Source organism: Anabrus simplex, chromosome 5, assembly GCF_040414725.1.
Source record: "Anabrus simplex isolate iqAnaSimp1 chromosome 5, ASM4041472v1, whole genome shotgun sequence".
NCBI lineage: Eukaryota > Metazoa > Arthropoda > Insecta > Orthoptera > Tettigoniidae > Anabrus > Anabrus simplex.
Genome location: NC_090269.1, coordinates 56806041 through 56826176, shown reverse-complemented (window position 1 = coordinate 56826176; position 20136 = coordinate 56806041). Strand labels below are relative to the sequence as shown.

The 20136-nt window shown below is 37.6% G+C and overlaps 1 protein-coding gene across 5 annotated transcripts in view; it reads left to right on the top strand.

Annotated features, from left to right (window-relative positions):
- The window catches only part of LOC136873739 (phosphatidylinositol 4-phosphate 5-kinase type-1 alpha), a 561879-nt gene that overhangs the window by 116956 nt on the left and 424787 nt on the right, over window positions 1-20136 (top strand). For all 5 annotated transcript variants that reach the window (XM_067146914.2, XM_067146913.2, XM_067146910.2 and 2 more), the window contains exon 4: window positions 5363-5611. In XM_067146914.2, coding sequence (XP_067003015.2) covers window positions 5363-5611 — 249 coding nt within the window. The remainder of the gene's footprint in view (window positions 1-5362; window positions 5612-20136) is intronic.

The window sequence follows — 20136 nt, the reverse complement described above, 5'->3', positions numbered from 1 at the left end:
AAACACACATACATGTTTCGAGAATATAAAATTCTCTTCTGCTTATGGATAAAATCACATGCATTTGGAGACCTTATTTAAAATTATTTTATGTCGTAACAGATTACGGACAAAATGACAATACAACATTAAAAGTTCAAACATGAAAATCTTTAATGATATGTCCAAATTCTATAAAACATTTGTATGTGGTATGTTAAAATTGAGCTAGTTGACTGTTGATCTAATGTATTTTGGTGTGGCTTTATATATGGTCTTTCATAGTCCCACCGCCCTTCTTGGGTCTCAAGTTGCTATGCTTAGTGTTGACACAGTCTGCTTATTTAACACAATATCTTAACAGAAATTAATTCTATTATTTGTAGATCAAGCCTGCCAGGTTAAATTGGACTTTTTCATTTGTCTTTAAGAAAAATAAAAACTAAAATACAATGGTTCTAAAGGCAACGTGATGAAATGAGAAGCCAACGTTGAAATTAAAAGGACTTACTTTAGATGCAAAGGCCTTGCAGGTGTGTGGGCACTATGAGCTCATTCGGCAGACTGTATAGCTGGTGGGTTGAACATTTGTAGGGGTGAAGTGGGAGGAGTCTGCAGCATAGAAGGGAAGTTGACCTTTACCGCCCATTTGCGCTTTTCTTAACCCATCCACTTGCCTTATAAACATCAGTTCTGGACCTTTAAATTACCATTTAAATGCTGGTGTTTATAAGGTCCATGGAAGACTGTGCTTAAATGATATCACTGCAACTACTGGCTCAAATGTCGTCAAACTTTCATAGAAAAACTCAAAAATTATTATTTCAATGGAATGTGCTACATTACAGTGATAAATATGAACTATGCACTATAAAGTCACCTAGCAATTCTTACGGTGCGTCGGAACATTTATGTTCGTAATATTTACATCTGCTTCTTCAGTCGTATTACTATCACTAATTTGACTAAGCACAGATAACGTATCCACATCACTACATTCACAAGAAGAACTTTCAGATATATTCTAATCTTCTTCACAATCACTATTCAGTAAAATATCCACGACTTCTCTCTTGGTAATAGCCTCGCGCATGCTCATCTTTACTCACTGAATACCCATGACATCAGCTCAATGCTATCTTTAATTTATGTGGTTAATCCCCTAAACATGGCACAAATATAGCTGAAGAGACTTCCTTCAGATATAAAGAATGATTGTGATGCCATCTGTTAAGTTTTTAATGTACTACCTTCCCATTACCATCAATAAAGCAGGATGCTTCATTACCCCGTCGATTTGACAGTTAAGTAAGCCAGGCACAGGCTCGCGCATCCCGTCGATTCGGCGGTTAGGTGAGCCGGTGGGTGAATTGTCCCCCTTCTTGTTGTCTTTTCCCTTTCTTTCTCTTTCTAGAATATTGGATTGCTAGTTTAAATAACTGATTATCATCTGCCATGTGTTTGTTTAGACTAATTTCCTTGTCATGTTTCTGTAATTTATACATTTCTAATTTCTTGAGAATGTTCATCTGCTTATCCTTATTTAAAGGGTGTAGCAGAACCATATCACTTTCAATGTTCGTGAACTGGTGATTGTTATCATGCACATGTTCACATATGGCAGAGTATGTGGCATATTTTCTTACATTGACATGCTCTTTGTAGCGTACTGCTACGCTTCTACCTGACTGCCCCTCATACTGTTTTTCGCACTTTTGGCATTTCAACCTATATACTCCCGATTTACTATAATTACTGCTTGTGTTCACACTGTTAGAATTGAGCAGGATTTTATTATTATTGTTGTTATTAGTCCTAAAAGACACATTAATATTATGTTTTGCAGACAGTTTGGCCAGACTGTATGATTGTCTATTGATATAATTAAAAGTCTCAAATTTCTTCTTTTCTTTCTTGTTTACAAAGAAAGTTTTAGGTTTATTCATGATCTTACTATTGATCCTATTTACATAATTTTTGGAGTAACCATTTCTTTTGGCATTGTCATATATGATATTCATCTCTTTATTGAATTCATTTTTCTCTAATTGTATGTTAACAGCTTATTCTCAAGTGTGAACGTTAATAAATTAATAAATTTGTTAATTTCCACCTTGCTTAAAGGACTGTGTGTGTAAAATTTATTTGGGGCCGATGATCTCGATGTTAGGCCCCTTTAAACAACAAGCATCATCATCATCATCATCATCAAATTTTATTTGACTACATTAATTGTTTCACTGATCAGAAGTTTGAATACATATCCTTGACATCGAAACTATGGATAGTATTGTCCTTAGATATTGTCATGTTGCAAAGACTAGTTTTTGCATTAAATACATTAGGTCAACGGTCAACCCTCAATTTTAACATACCACATACAAATGTTGTATAGAATTTGGACATAACATGAAAGATTTTCATGTTTGAACTTTTAATGTTGTTGTATTCAAAGTTAAAAACTTCATAGTTGTTCAGTATTGAATTGAGAATCACAAGGGTAAATTGAATTTAAGGGTTCCACCTTTTCAGTACAATACAATTCTGTTACACGTTAAGCTTCACGGCACGCTGTGAAAGGCCTCACGTTCCGCATCAGACTGAGAAACCTTGGTCCTGCACACTAACATAGGACCCACATGTTATACAGCTGTCCACCTTTTGACATGGCGCTACAACATAGGCAACAACAGTACAAAAGTTCCATCCCTCTTTGAGACTAATTTTACCATGTCACAGCGAGTCAACCATAAAAATTTTAATATGTTTATCAAGTTTTAAACTCAGATTCAATCATAAACTCAACATTAGAATGAGTTATTTCTACACCTACATCAAGATTACACAAGACTATTACGTCGCTAACGCATTGTAAACACGTCTACCTATTTTAGATATAATTTGTACTTTTAAGTTTGAACTTTCATTACATGAGTTGTTTCAATGTGTGTACATTGTTGGATGTACTGTATATATATATTTTTGTCCTCTCACTTGGTTTATGTGATAGGCTGATGATGACACTAAAAAACGTATCGAAACCAGTACCACAGTATAAACATGCTGTAACATAATCCTGTTCAACAGAATTGTATTGAAAAGCTGGAACCCTTAAATTCAATTTACCTTTGTGTTATTGTATTGTGATGTTATCCGTAATCTGTTAGGACATACAATAATTTTAAATAAGGGCTTCAAATGCATGTGATTTTATCCATAAACTGAAGAAGCGAATTTTATATTCTCGAAACATGTACTTGTGTGTGTATGTATATGTATTTGATGGTTTAGATATATAATACATTTTTGAATTGTATTGACAAAGCAGACCTAGACATAATTAAATGTAGTAATTAAGTCAATACGGACCATTGGTGGCCATCATGGTCAAGCTAATAGATATAGTGGCTGAGCTGAAAACTCCAATTCGATTGGAGTGGACTTCAATCTCAGAAGAAGTGATCACTGCTCTTAAACAATCAGTGCCCAGGAGGATTTTTGTAGTTATTAAGAACAATGGAGGTTCAACTAAATACTTGGTCATTGCTGTGATATGTTTACTGTTTAAGTTATGTGCCTTTATATCAATTCCCACATAGGATATGTTTTTTATTCTTCAAATACAAATGCTAAACATAAAATGAGAATTTATTTTGTATGCTTTGATTGTAAACTGCACAGGAAAAAAATGTATGCAGTACTAAATAAGTAATTAAACTTTTTTTCCCCACATAAAACTACGTGCTTTTATACTGCCTTTATACTAATTTCCACCACTGTACGTGTGTATTCCGAATGGATCTAACATGACTGAGATAGCATTCAGCCAGGAAATGTCTGTCTCTGATCTCGATGTTGTAATTTGGATCACAGAAGCAGTGAAAGGAGTGTCGCCAAATAAGAGGCATTTGACAAGAGTACTAAGGGAAAGGACGTTAACTATACTGAGGGATTATGGGATTAGCTTTTTCTATTATTATTATTATTATTATTATTATTATTATTATTGGCAATCAAAGGTATGAACCTAGGTGTGTTGACAATATAGCTGTAGTAAGATTTAATGGCAGAATGAGTTATTGTTTCAGATCGAGGAAGTGTGAATGCTTTCACAAAGCCAAGTTTGTCTCGCACCCTGACGAAGGAACCGTAATAAACTAAAACACTTATGTACTACAACAAACTCTCGAACAGTGTAATAATGTGCTACAACACTCTCTCGAACATTGTAATTATGGTGATGTCAGTGCAAAAGATTACATGGCCTCTGATCTAGAAGTTGAGACAGAGACAGTATTAGAAAACAGAAATTGATGGTTATTATGACGAGAACACCGACAATTATATTAGACATGTTTGCAAAATCATTAAGTGATTCGATAGAAAGCAGTTTGGGTTTAGCAAAGGTTATACCACTGCAGCATTCCAGCAAGATATAGCAGATACCATGGATTCAGGGTGTCAGATGGACTATATCACGATTGACCTATCTAAGGCATTTAATAGAGTAGATCTTGGGAGATTAAGCGGCAAAAATGAGTGCAATTGGCCTAGACAAAGTAGTGAATGAATGGTTGGCTATATTTCTAGAAAATAGAACTCAGAGAATTAAAGTAGGTGAAGCATTATCCTGTAAGCGTTAAGAGGAGAATTCCTCAAGGCAGTATTATTGGACCTTTGTTTTCTTTTATATATATATATATATGATATCAGTAAAGAACTGGAATCAGAGGTAAGACTTTTTGGAGACGATGTTATACTGTATAGAGTAATAAATAAGTTACAAGTTACATTCTGTAACCAAGATTTTTGTTTTGTTTAGATATTAGGAAAAAGAGGTCAAATGATATATAATTGTGCAAGATTAAAAGCAGTGTCCATTATAATGAAAAGCATGCTGCTTATCCAATATGTCCAATCATTGAATTATGATTTGGCATGGTCTTCTATTTAAATGTGCTATTCTACCTTTGAAAACATTCCAATATTTGTCCAGAGATTGACTGATGAAAGCTTTGTTTCAAGAGCTAGCTGGAACCTGGTCAGTGCCCAAGCAATAGAAATGACCTTTGAGAATTCAGTTGGTAATTACCACTGAGCTTCTACAGTAGAATATTAATACTAAATGTTTTACTAGCACACTCAGGATTCCTGTGCATGGATGTTGCTTTCCATAGCTAATGATGCAGAGTGGCTGAGGTTGGTTTTGGGATCTCTCCTCTGTGCCCCGTGTTACTAGCTGTCAGAACGAGCATGTTGTTTTAATGGAACTAATAAAACAAGCAATAAGTATATTAAATTTGATTTTGTGGTGGTACTGTTATGATACTGTGTTCATGTTAAGTTTGTTGCTATACATTTTCTTTTTCCTACTCTGCAACAGATCCAGACTTCACAGATTATGGGCTCCATACAACTGGGAATCCAGCATGCGGTGGGTGGATTGGCATCAAAGCCAGAGAGAGACCTGCTCATGCAGGACTTCATGACAGTGGAGACCACCAACTTTCCATCGGAAGGTTCTAACCATACACCTGCGCATCACTATTCGGAGTTTAGGTTCCGAACTTATGCACCTATTGCATTTCGATACTTCCGGGACTTGTTTGGCATACAGCCTGATGATTTTTTAGTGAGTTTTTTTGCTAACCTGTTTCGTTTAATATGCTCATCCCAGTATAATGTATTCATGAGAGGATATGCGTTATTCTGTTGTGCAGTTTCCACTGAAGATTGACCTTTAGAACGACTTTGTTGGGGAAAAGGTTTATCTTGAATGGTACTTAACTAAAATTGTGTAGTTGGAGTACAGTGTGATGCTAGTGTTTGTATTCATAGGTAATATACAGCCAATATTTATTTAAAATGTCTTATAGTTAAAAATAATGAGAATAAGAAGCTAGACTGACTTAAAGGACAGAAACTGTAATTTACTAGTTTAGTAGTTGGTACCACTTTTTATCTGTAGAATGGTTGACTTTTCTCCTCCATGCACTGAGTATGTATGAAGCCTGCTCAAAAAGTAATAAAACTTTGAATGTGCCGTCCAAAACCAAAGCCTTTTTTCCAAAGTAACTAGCCATTTGCCACACATATTTGAAATAGTTATTACTCAGTAGCTGTTAGTTTGTGAGTTGAGTATGTGTTGCAATTGTTGAGATGTCTGAATATTACAAGCAGCATATCGACATTCTCTTCTGTTTCATACTGGGGTAGTTGTTGATAGTTTATGGTGATCAGACCACAAGTTGTACGTAGACTGGCAAACGATCCTAGGGTTTGAAGGACCATCAACAGTCAAGACATGTTCAGGACAGTCTTTTATATCATGTGACATTGCTCACGTTGCGCAAGTTCATGAAGTCTTCATTCTAATCATTGTTTAGCAGTTTGGGAAGTAGCAGAAGAATGGAACAGCTCTAAAGGATGGCTTCATGCAATTATCATTAAAAAAAAACGATGAATGTATTGGAACACTTCAGAAATTGTTCAATGACTCCTGACCATTTCCAGCTGTCAGAAACTTTTGTATCTTGCTAATGAAGATAAACTGGTGATGAAACTTAGGTTTATGGATACAAGATTGAAATGAAAATACAATCCTCTTAACTTGTGAAGAAGCAGCTGCTGGAGTATCCATCATAGCAATGGTATCAATCAATCAGTCAATCAATCAATCACTACTGATCTGCATTTAGGGCAGTCGCCCAGGTGGCAGATTCCCTATCTGTTGTTTTCCTAGCCTTTTCATAAATAATTGCAAAGGAATTGGAAATTTATTGAACATCTCCCTTTGGGAAGTTTTTTCAATCCCTAACTCCCCTTCCTATAAACGAGTATTTGCCCCAGTTTGTCCTCTTGAATTCCAACTATCTTCATATTGTGATCTTTCCTACTTTTAAAGACATCACTCAAACTTATTCGTCTACTGATGTCATTCCACAACATCTTTACAGTGACAGCTCGGAACATACCACTTACTACATGTGATAAAATTCATTTTTGGGTTCGTATTGAAAGTATTTGTATTAAATAACACTGGTATGTTTTTATTGTTCACCCACCTATTCGATACAATACAATCTTAAAAATTAGGACTTTGTTCTTATCAAAATTGTTAACATAAAATTAATACATTGGTTGGTACATGTTTTGCCTATCAATGGTAGGCATCATCACCCATATTTTTTACCTTAGGAATAGATCAGGTACCTGATCGGAAATGACTTATGAATACTGTTAAAAATTATGTCTTGTAAAATGGATTAGAGATTGTTAAACAACTATTACAATATAAAATGTAGTATACTATTACTTAACAATATATTTGTTAATATTTGAGTCTAAACACATGACAATTATTGGAGGATTATGACTTAGGTGGTTGGTTCTTGATATTAAAAGATATTTAACGTCAAAAATTTCATTATTGGCCTGTATTGAAACGAGATTTACAGTCAAAGATAAGGGTAGAATTTTCCACCTGTTCAATACTATAAAAAATGTGAAATAATTAAAATATCACATTTTTATTGTCATTTTTAGGTACTGGTTTCGGCATTGTATATGCCATCATCAGCCTAGAATAAAGTAACAAGGACATTCAGCTAGTTACATAGGAATATTTATAATATATGTATGTACAAACATAAACCTTCGAAAATACCTTGTAATTTACAATTGCGTTATATCATAAAACATTTGAATAGTTGAAAAACAAATGCCTCCTAAATACCTCCTTATAAAGTTGTAACTGTGCATAAAATTAACAGTAGCACCAAGTTTCATATAAAATCTCCTTTTTAAATTATATCTAAAGAGCTGTTAAAAATAGACTACTGACCTTGGAACAATATATAAAACTTTTTAAACATTCTGTCATAAGAGATCTTAGCAAGAATACACTATCAGCTAATTTTGTTCTAGAGTATTGATATACAATATAAATGGGTAGAAGACCATTTTATTGCCCAATTTTTGTATTAAAAAAAAAAAAACCAGTTGCTCATGGATTATGATCAATAAGCCATCATATATTGGTTGGATTGTTTAGTGTCGAATTAAAAACTTTCACAGCATATATCTTGCATGGATTTTACTGAAATAGCTTGACTTAGTAGTGTGTACAATAGTTTTAAACCTATATTTCAGTATTATATTCAATAATGTGAGGTAAACTTGAGGCCGTAAGCTGACAGGCGAGATTTTGTGAAAAACAATGTTTTCAGGTGGATAAACGTAGCTCTGGAAAGATCTAGAATCAAACGTACCTAAAAGAAAAATTTTGAACTTTGTTAGTATGACGAAAACAGGGGGCAAGAAAAGTTCTAGGCATATATAAGATAGAAACTCACCTCAAGCACCACGTTCACAAGCGAGGAGTTAAATAGGAACTGCCGAGCAGAGTGTCGGGCAACAAGCCGCGAGCTTCAGCGGTGAATCGGCGCATGCCCGATAGGGGGAGGGGATGTCGCCAAAACAGGCGAGCACAGGTCGGGGGGGCGTGGATTCCGGTAGAGGTAATATGCCAGCGTGTTGCATACTGTTTTATATGTTGGTTGATCTTTTGGAATTTTAAGATTGTTAATAACTGAAATAAGTATATCAAATAGGATAGATCATTAAGATTAAAATTAGAGTTGTAGTATTGGTCCAAAAGAATGAAACATTGCTCTGTTAGGTCTAAAAGAACACCTTTATTCATTATTTCGACAATGTCTATTTCATTGTTGATGCCGTAGAAGCTGTGTTTGTAATCATGTGTATGCTGTCCTATTGCTGAGAATCTTTTGTATTTAATAGCATTAACGTGTTCGTTATATCTGATTTTGAAGGATCTCCCTCTTTGCCCAATATATACACTGGAACAGTCGTTGCAGTGAAATCTGTAAATGCCTGACTTATCGAAAGGGTTGGAAATGTTAACACGGCTAGAGTTATGGAAAGTATAAAGATTTCTGTTGTTGGTTTTAAAGGCGATTTTAGTATTTTTCGTTTTGAATATGTTGTTTACTCGGTAAATGTCAGGGTTAAATGTAAAGGTTGCATATGTTTCTGATTTTGTTTTTTCTTTCTGTAAAGAGGTTCTGGATCGGTGTTTAAACTTATGTATTATACATTCTATAAAACTATGATTTAAACCATTATGAAGTTCAGTACAACGTATAGTATTGAGTTCTTTGTTTAGATCTGCTTTTGACATGGGTACATTGTAGGCACGGTGTACTAAGCTGTTATAGGTGGCACGCTTATGGCTAGGGGGATGTAAGGAATCTTGTTGGATGGTTATAGCTGTATGCGTTGGTTTCCTGTAGATTTTATATTTAAAAGCTAATGGAAGTCTGGTAATAGTCAAGTCTAAAAAATTGAGGGCCTTTTTAACTTTGGATTCTGTAGTGAACTTAATATCCGTATCACTGTCATTGAGGTGTGCTAGGGTGGTAGATGCATCGGTGATACGTTGATCCTTGATAATGAACGTATCGTCTACGAACCTAGACCACAAGATTATGTTGTTAAATTTCTTGTCTTTTTCTATTTTAGTGTACTCTAAGAAATCAAGATATGTATCGGCTAGAATATCGGATGCCATGAACCCATGGTTAGTCTGTCCTCTTTGTATATTACCTTATCGAACATGAAATAATTGCTGCTAGTTACAAGTTCCAAAATGGGCATAAAGTCCGCTATTTCAAATTGACTAAGCTGGCTATTAGAACGTAGGTTTTTTAAAATAATTGGTATAACCTTTTCCGGTTTAATATTTGTATACATGCTGGTGATGTCGAAAGAATGCATTGTATGATATGGTTGTAATTTAAAGTTGTCCAGTCGTTGGATTAAATCAAGGGTGTTCTTAATGGATTTGTTTGCCTGAAAAGTGTAATGCTTACTCAGAAACTGTTGAATAAATAGAGCTGTTTTATAAAGTGGATTCGGTCTGAAATTTACTATAGGGCGTAGAGGGACTCCATCTTTATGGATTTTAGGTTGCGCTTTAACAGTCGGCAGGCCAAGGTTCATATTAATCAGTTTGTTCTTTTCACTATCCGTTACTAAAAAATTTGTTCTTAATAAAAGGCGGGTGGAATTTGGATAAGTGTTGGGTTCGTGCATTATGTGAATTTCTGAGCGGCTTGTTGTCTGCATTGGCTTTATTGAAAAGAACTTGAAATTTATTGTCTAAGGTGCGTTGCTTCTGAGAGAGAACGGTGGTTAACCTGTCTTGAACTTTATCTTGAAAGATATTCCATCGTGCCGTTGACAACTTCGTGGTGACTTCGAGATGGGTTTCATACAGGCATTGATTAAGAAATTATTTTGCTTACGTAAAAAAGTAAGCTAATTTTGGAGTCAAAGTTCGTTAGTTTTAGGATGTACTTTTCTTTGATGCGGTAAAACGTTCCGTTTATTGTTTTTGAAACAATTTGGAGTCAAATTATTTATGATGCACTTCTTAATAAATTTGATGTCCTTGCCCAACCTTCCTATCTTGACACGTAAGCTCATATAAAGATGAGCTTTATTCTTTGCCTGGTCTTATTTAACGTCAAAAATTTCATTATTGGCCCCTATTGAATGAGATTTACAGTCAAGGAAAAGGGTAGGATTTTCCACCTGTTGAATACTATAAAAAATGTGAAATAATTAAAACGTCACATTTTTATTGTTATTTTTAGGTACCGGTTTTGGCATTGTATATGCCATCATCAGTCTAGGATGAAGTAACAGGGACATTCAGCTAGTTACATAGGAATATTTATAATGTATGTACAGTATGTACAAACATGAACCTTCTAAAATACCTTATAATTTACAATTGCATTATATCATAAAACATTTGGATAGTTGAAAAATAAATACCTCCTTATAAAGTTCTAGAAAAGACATAAAATGTTCTATATACATTTCTGTACATTTCTATCTCCTGGCGTAGTTAGATGCTTGTAACTGTGCATAAATTTAACAGTAGCACCAAGTTTGATATAAAATCTCCTTTTTAAATTATATCTAAAGAGCTGTTAAAAATAGACTACTGACCTGACAATCCAACCAATATATGATTGCTCATTGATCATAATCCATCAGGAACTGTTTTTTTACAAAAATTGGGTAATAAAATTGTCTTCACCGAGCTTGATAGCTGAAGTCACTTAGTGCAGCCAGTATCTAGTATTCGGGAGATAGTAGGTTCTGAATCCCACTGTCGGCAGCCCTGAAAATGGTTTTCCATGGTTTCCCATTTTCACACCAGGCAAATGCTGGGGCTGTACCTTAATTAAGGCCACGGCCGCTTCCTTCTCACTCCTAGCCCTTCCCTGTCCCATCGGCGCCATAAGACCTATCTGTGTCGGTGTGACGTAAAGCAACTAGGAAAAAAAAAAAAAAAAAAAAAAAATGGTCTTCTACCCATTTATCAATACTCTAGAACAAAATTAGCTGATAGTGTATTCTTGCTAAGATCTCTCATGACAGAATGTTTACAAAGTTTTATATATTGTTCCAAGGTCAGTAGTCTATTTTTAACAGCTCTTTAAATATAATTTAAAAAGGAGATTTTATATGAAACTTGGTGCTACTGTTAATTTTATGCACAGTTACAAGCATTTAACTACGCCAGGTGATAGAAATGTACAGAACTGTATATGGAACATTTTATGTCTTTTCTAGAACTTTATAAGGAGGTATTTGGGAGGTATTTGTTTTTCAGCTATCCAAATGTTTTATGATTTAACGCAATTGTAAATTACAAGGTATTTTAGAAGGTTTATGTTTGTACATACATATATTATAAATATTCCTATGTAACTAGCTGAATGTCCTTGTTACTTCATCCTAGGCTGATGATGGCATATACAATGCCAAAACCAGTACCTAAAAATGACAGTAAAAATGTGACGTTTTAATTATTTCACATTTTTTTATAGTATCGAACAGGGGGAAAATCCTACCCTTATCTTTGACTGTAAATTAAAAGATATTACAATAAAGATGAAAACCAGAAAGCACATTCTGTTTAATTGTCAAATGGCGTGTTTAAAACTTGAGGAAAGTTGAGAATTGGTAATGGCCATTGGTTCTTGAAGTTAATAGTATTTTCATTTATATGCTTATAAATTGTGAAGAATTTTCATAACTTATAATTTGGAGGATCCAGAAGAATGACTGGACCTAAGTGGGCAGGATGTTTCTCATGAAGGGCTTCCAATACAGATGCTTCAGGCGTGGTGATATTGTCATCAGAAATAAGCAACCAAACTGCTCCACGAATGTCACAGACGGCAAGTTTCTTCTCCATGCTCTTGAAATTGACTGAACTGAGAAAAGAGTGAGACTTCTGATCATGTACAGAAGGGCAGTGTATTGCATCACGGCGGACCTCATTCCAACATCGAACTCCCAGTTTAACCCACAATGTAAGGTTGGGTACTTTATCTGATTTCTGAGAAACGCGGAGAGCAGCAAAAGGAAAAAGATCAGTCCAGGCACTAGTATCATTGGTATCCACCACACGGCAAACAACTTTACACAAGGCGTCGGCTACAGTTGAGCAAGCACCTCTAGGCACACGGCGCAGAACAGGGATGCCAGATTTTAATTTAACAAGAACCGGAACAATTTTTGATAGTGACAAATTCTTCAGTTCCGTACTGTTAATAGGTTTACATCTCAAGAAGCCGTGTCGATTATCCTCCTTGATGTGGGGTGGCTCAGAATTTCCTCTTTAGTACATGAATATGTAACTTACTGATATGGATCGCAAAACCTCTGGAACCTAGAAAGAATTTACAGCAATGAAGACAAGGTGTTTATACATCTTGACAAATTACTAACACAACTTGTATCCTTGACAAGCCCTGCTGAAGCAACTTCATTGTCCTTCATGTTAAAACTGTAATCAGATTCTCCTTGTGATGTTCTCATGGTCTTGAAATTCGGCACTGTGTGTGAAGTTATTCTGACACAGCGCTATTAGTATGCTAAAGGAGAAATAAAATGGTGTGTCATGGATTGTGCAAGAGATAATTGTGATTAGTGCTATGTATGAAAGCCGGTAACATTCAGTAGTTTGAGATTTTGCCCACTAGCTGATGCTATTTTGTTTAGTATTTCTCTTCTCTTAGGAGTGCAGTTTTGTAGATGATTATCTTCAAAGTCAGAGAAAAACAAAATTGCTGCACTTCAAGCTACGAAACAATTAAGAAGAAATTAACAGAAATCTCGTCACTGATGGCACAGGTAATGTAGATAATATTATTACATACGAAAAACTCACTTATACACCAGGAAATGTTAAATGCCTCTAAGAGAGCAACCATTGGTTAAGTAGGTCGTGTATCAGAGTAGTAATATAAATTATAACATGCCATGCTCACTGCCTTGTAATTATACTTAATTTATTCATTGTGAGCTCTGTACCCAGTTTACCCCCAAGTGATGCAGTTCTTACAGAAATAAAAGACAATGGCTCCAATAGGAATATTCAGTTTTTAACTCAGTCATCCCTAAGTGTTTTTTAAATATTTCACAGAAAATGAGGCTGCCCTGTGCTTGAATGAGTCATTTTCATTTAGTGAGGAAGGAGTTATGAAAGGTTTTAACTTTTGCCTTCAGTTTCATACTCTATATGAATGAGTCGGTGAGAGATGTTATAATTAAGGGAATGACTCCATGATTCGAATGACTGAATGATTCAAACCCACTGTCTACCAAATGCAAGCTCACAGCTATGCAACCCTAACCGTATGGCCAACTCGCTTGGTGCCCAACTTGCTAACAAGACTGCTACACTCGGCTTCTTTTCCTGCTACACATTCGGCATGTGATTTTCACTCTAGAGGCCCATCAACACTCCCCTCTCCTCTGTGGCCTCAAGTTACTGTGCATCATCTTGTTGAGTTCCTGCTATATCTCCTGACCAGTAATTGACATACTTTAATAGCTCACAACGATCAGTTTTGCTCATCACTATTGTCGCTTGTAGCCATGCACATTTTTTCCTGTTGTGATATTGATTCTTTGCCGCCGCCACCGCCACCATAATTCATTGTTGAGCTCATTACTGAGCATCATAACCCAGTTAATAGTTAGAGAGTGGTCCTTTACCTCTTTCTCTGACCTCCCTGTGTCACTGATTGTCGATCCAAGGTATACAAAATCGTTCACTACCTCCATATCTCTCAACCGGCCTGTGAGCTGAACGTGAATTGCTTGGTATATATTATGTTGCCATAATTCTCATTCCAATACATCTAGGCACCTCAATTGCAAAACTGATTACTACAGTAGACAGACTGAACTAAACTGTTTAATGTCATGAGTCTATCATTGATTGATTGTTCTATTATATATAGAATTGCGGCTGCTGCTAATGACATACTGCCCTCCTTTTCCATCTTGCCTAACCAAAAATATATCCGTGATGGATCAACAAGAGCTTTTAAGCATTATCGTCAATGGTCTATTGTTGCCAACCATGATGCCTTCAAGGCCTGGTGTTTGATTGAAGAGAGTGATATAACTACTAGGGAGGAGTATGCATCAACAATGCCAACTCAAATATGGTTGACACTATGCCTCATCTTCAGAGTCTTATCAGCAGCAACAATAGTTTTCATTACTAGAGATTTTGTAAACAGTCCTTCAGTCATTGCTGATCATATTCCAGATATTTTGAGGATGGTTGTTGTATTGTGCCTTCTCTTAAAAAGTAATCACTATCACTACCATTCCAGATATTTCTTGCTCTAGGAGATATGACCAGGATTCCTCGCTGAAAATCACAAAGTAGTGACCTGCTATCTGTCCTTTGTCGCTGCTTCCTCTTATATAAACTTTTTCAGTCTGTCGAACACATACTACAAATTTAAGATCATTGATAAGCTGTTAAGCATTATTGTCAACATAAAAGTTAAGGCAAGACATGAATTATTCTGTAGGTTAAATTTATGAAGCAAGCCTGTGTTGTTGAAATTCATTGCAAGACAGGTAAAGATTTGGATGTTAAACACTCATCACAATCTCATATCTTGTGTAAGTTTCAGTTTTCTCCCAATTTGGAGAATACACTTCACAGAAGACGAGGAGAAACACTTAAAATATTAGCACTTGAAGAATCTTCTAGAATTCATTTCAGCTGAAACAAGTATGAACAGAATGATGTTGATGGGAAAATGTTGAGATTTTGTCTGATGACTGTCTCTATCAAGACCGAAACTAGTTTCATTAAATATATGTAACTTTGTTAAGGTTACAATAAATAGTATTGAATAGGTGGAAACCTTGAGCTTTTGTTTTACATTATATTGCTCTACAGTACAGAATAATATGAAATTTATTGCCTATGAGAACAGGATTATGCCAACCGGGCTTCCGGTGGTGTTGATATTTTTATTCGTTCTGACACCTACAGCGAAGGGGTTTCATTAAGAACCCAGCTGTAGGCAGTAGCGGTATATGTTTCATTGCCTATCTTAACTACGATTTGTAATGTTTATTTTCCACCAGGCCAGCCTTTTAATATAAACGATTAATTGATGTTACAGCTCAGCTCCCACCTCTTTTCCTTTTATTGAGCGATTTTAATGCCCATTACCCACTATGAGGATCTGAAATGCCTTGTCCCTGAGGAAAGGAGTTGGAACAGTTAATATGAGAGCTGGATTTATGCATTTTGAGTACAGGGGAACCAACACCTCATTTCAGCATAGCTCACAGTACCTTCTTCCACATTGATACTAGTCTGTGCAGCCAAGCGCTCGTTCCCCTGCTTTGGTGGTATGACAGCGATGACCTCTGCAGCAGTGACCATTTTTCTGTTATTGTTGCTTTGTTGAAACAGAAATACATTAAGGCTCCTTCCTGATGGAGTCTCAAATGTGCTGATTGGCCAAAGTTCACATCACTAGCTGTCTTTAACAACTTGAATAGTCAGAGCATAGATAACAATATAACTTACATCAGACAAGTTATTCTTTCTGTTGCTGAGGAGTCCATTCCATGTTTTTCTGGGGGTCCTCAACAAAAAAATCTTGTTCCTCGGTGGAACGAAGAAATTGCAGCAGCTATAAAAAAGCAATGTTGCGCCCATAAATGCTATTGTGGACAGTCTACTGTGACGAGCTTGGTAACATTTTAAAAGCTCTGTGCATGCTAACGTGCGGGTTCTTATTTGACAGAGTAAGAAAACTTCGTGGGAAAGATATGTGTCATCGATGCCATCACATACACAATCATCTCGGATATGGACTAAACTTCAATGTATTTCGGGAATACAAGGCCATCCTCAGTACCAGGAATTTACATTGCAGGCAGTATTGTCACTGATCCACCCAAGGTTGCTAACCATCTACCAAGTCATTTTGCAAACGTGTCTGGTTCCGGGAATTACCATCCTGATTTCATGGTTCTGAAGTGGGAGTCACAACGTTTTCATCTTAGTTTTGCCACTCAAGCTTCAGAGGACTATATCATGCCCTTCGTGGAGTGGGAACTCCTCATCGCCTTTGCACTTTGGAGGGATATGGCTCCTGGAACAGATAATGTCCATAACCAGCGAGGATAGCCTCTTGTATCTTCTTGGGGATTTCAACTGAATCTGGATAGAGGGTGAGTTTCTGTCACACTGGCGAGTGGAAATAGTAATTCCTGTCCTGAAGTCTGACAAAATTCCTAAGTATGCAGAAGGTTACAGACCTATTTGTCTCACTAACTGTCTGTGTAAACTATTTGAGAGGATGTTGAATGCTGACTTCTGTGGTGATTTGAGAAAAGAGGGCCTTTGTCCGAGTACCAGTGTGGTTTTTGAGCTGCCCGCTGACCACTTGGTACACCTGGAGAGTTCTATCCAGGACACATTTCTCCAAACCAGAATATGGTGGCTATTTTCTTTAATTTAGACAAGGCCTATGACACAACATGGCAATATGGAATCTTGTCAGTCCTGGATCAATGGATATTCCAAGGTAACTTGCCGGCTTTTATTACGAATGTTTTGTCCCTCCATCTATTCTGTGTCAGAGTAGGGAGGGCATATTTGCAATATCATGTTCAAGAACATGGAGTCTCATAAGGATCAGTTCTCAGTGTCACTCCGTTTGCGATTGCCATAAATGTTGTTGTTGCTGCTGGTTTAGCAGTAATAGCGTTGCTATATGTAGATGATTTTGCTATGCATTATAGCTCACAAAGTATGGCAGTCACAGAGTGACAATTAAAGCAAGCTCATAGGAGAGTGGAACAGTGGATCGTAGAACATTGCTTTTGGTTTCCAGCTGCAAAGACTTCTGCTGGAAGTGCACACTTCACCTCCATTCTGTGCTTTTATTCGGAGGGCAGTCGTTGCTCTTCCTTAAGTTGACACATACAGATTTCTTGGTCTCCTTTTCAATATTAAATTCTCGTGGGGGACACGTGCATCAGTTAATAGTGAAATGTGCTAAGTAACTAAATATTTTGAAGTTTTTTAGCAGCACTACTTGGGGGGGGGGGGGGGGATCGCACGGTGCTTCTACGATATTGTAAGGCACATATTTTATCCAGGTTAGACTTCAGCGGTGCAGCATATTGATGTATTCACAAAGATGCACACAAAATGCTATCAGTTGCATACATTAATTTATTTTCAACTTCACATTAAACACACACATCAACAAACCACCAGTTTTAACAACTGCCTATCACGAAGCACAAGGAGACTGCCGTCTGGAAACAGTTGACTGCTGACTGTCACTTAGCATGTCTGCATAAACACAACACAGGAACAACTCCTGTTAAACAATAACTCAACTCTACCATCGAGACTGTCTCTTCATATAGTTTGCCTGGCCAGGTTTCTAGAAGGATATGTCACAACATATCTTTTAGTAAATTCTAGAGTGCCTAATAACATGGTTTTAGAATGCTCTTTACATTATAACTATCTAATATCAGAGATACGTTATTCTGGATGTTAGTGTGTTGCACAATATTACTGTGGATTATACATTGTACATACAGCTAATAATAAATTATATACTATTAATTATAGGTTCTTACATTAACTAAACTCATATACACTGACTGACAGAGCAAATGCAACACCAAGAAGGAGTGGTTCGAAAGGGATGAAAGTTGGGGAAAAAACAGAGACGGCACGGACGAATAATTGATGTTTATTTCAAACCGATATGCAGGTTACACAATGCGCACGGCATCGACTCAGTAGGATGTAGGACCACCGCGAGTGGCGATGCACGCAGAAACACGTCGAGGTACAGAGTCAATAAGAGTGCGGATGGTGTCCTGAGGGATGGTTCTCCATTCTCTGTCAACCATTTGCCACAGTTGGTCGTCCGTACGAGGCTGGGGCAGAGTTTTCAAACGGCGTCCAATGAGATCCCACACGTGTTCGATTGGTGAGAAATCCGGAGAGTACGCTGTCCACGGAAGCATCTGTACACCTCGTAGAGCCTGTTGGGAGATGCGAGCAGTGTGTGGGCGGGCATTATCCTGCTGAAACAGAGCATTGGGCAGCTCCTGAAGATACGGGAGTGCCACCGGCCGCAGCACATGCTGCACGTAGCGGTGGGCATTTAACGTGCTTTGAATACGCACTAGAGGTGACGTGGAATCATACGCAATAGTGCCCCAAACCATGATGCCGCGTTGTCTAGCAGTAGGGCGCTCCACAGTTACTGCCGGATTTGACCTTTCTCCACGCCGACGCCACACTCGTCTGCGGTGACTATCACTGACAGAACAGAAGCGTGACTCATCGGAGAACACGACGTTCCGCCATTCCCTCATCCAAGTCGCTCTAGCCCGGCACCATGCCAGGCGTGCACGTCTTTGCTGTGGAGTCAATGGTAGTCTTCTGAGCGGACGCCGGGAGTGCAGGCCTCCTTCAACCAATCGACGGGAAATTGTTCTGGTCGATATTGGAACAGCCAGGGTGTCTTGCACATGCTGAAGAATGGCGGTTGACGTGGCGTGCGGGGCTGCCACCGCTTGGCGGCGGATGCGCCGATCCTCGCGTGCTGACGTCACTCGGGCTGCGCCTGGACCCCTCGCACGTGCCACATGTCTCTGCGCCAACCATCTTCGCCACAGGCGCTGCACCGTGGACACATCCCTATGGGTATCGGCTGTGATTTGACTAAGCGACCAACCTGCCCTTCTCAGCCCGATCACCATACCCCTCGTAAAGTCGTCTGTCTGCTGGAAATGCCTCCGTTGACGGCGGCCTGGCATTCTTAGCTATACACGTGTCCTGTGGCACACGACAACACGTTCTACGATGACTGTCGGCTGAGAAATCACGGTACGAAGTGGGCCATTCGCCAACGCCGTGTCCCATTTATTGTTCGCTACGTGCGCAGCACAGCGGCGCATTTCACATCATGAGCATACCTCAGTGACGTCAGTCTACCCTGCAATTGGCATAAAGTTCTTACCACTCCTTCTTGGTATTGCATTTGCTCTGTCAGTAAGTGTATATATATGTACAGCACGTTTCATGACATAACCTCACAAATAATGCGATCGTCCGACTACGTAAATAATAATAATAATAATAATAATAATAATAATAATAATAATAATAATAATCATAATAATTAAAATACCTGGAGGACCAACTGAAGTCGGCCGAACAGGACTTCCGCAACTACAACACCAGAGATTTTTACAGCATCTTCCACAACAGATTAAATGGGTACACGCCCAAGAACCTCTGCTTCAGAAAACAAAACAGAAAATTGGCACTCACAGATGACAAAAACACCAAGGAACTCGCCAGATACTTAGAGTCACTACTTAACTGCCCAGAACCAATGGAAAGGTTTACACTTAAACCCCACCCAAACCCAAACCCAGCCCAGACTCATCCCCACCTACACAAGAGGAAGTACACCAACACATATGACGACTGAAAAACAACAAGGCATCCGGAGACTACGGCATCGTAGCAGAGCTTCTTAAACATCTAGGAAAGAATTCTCTCCAAGAACTCACACAAATCATACAAGAAATTTGGACAAACGCCCTCCTCATTCCACTTCACAAAAAATGTGACCAAACAGATGTGAACAATTACAGGGGAATTTCCCTGGTGCAAGTCGCATACAAAATCCTCTCCGCAGTCCTCCAAAGAACACACGAACAACTAGAACCACTCAT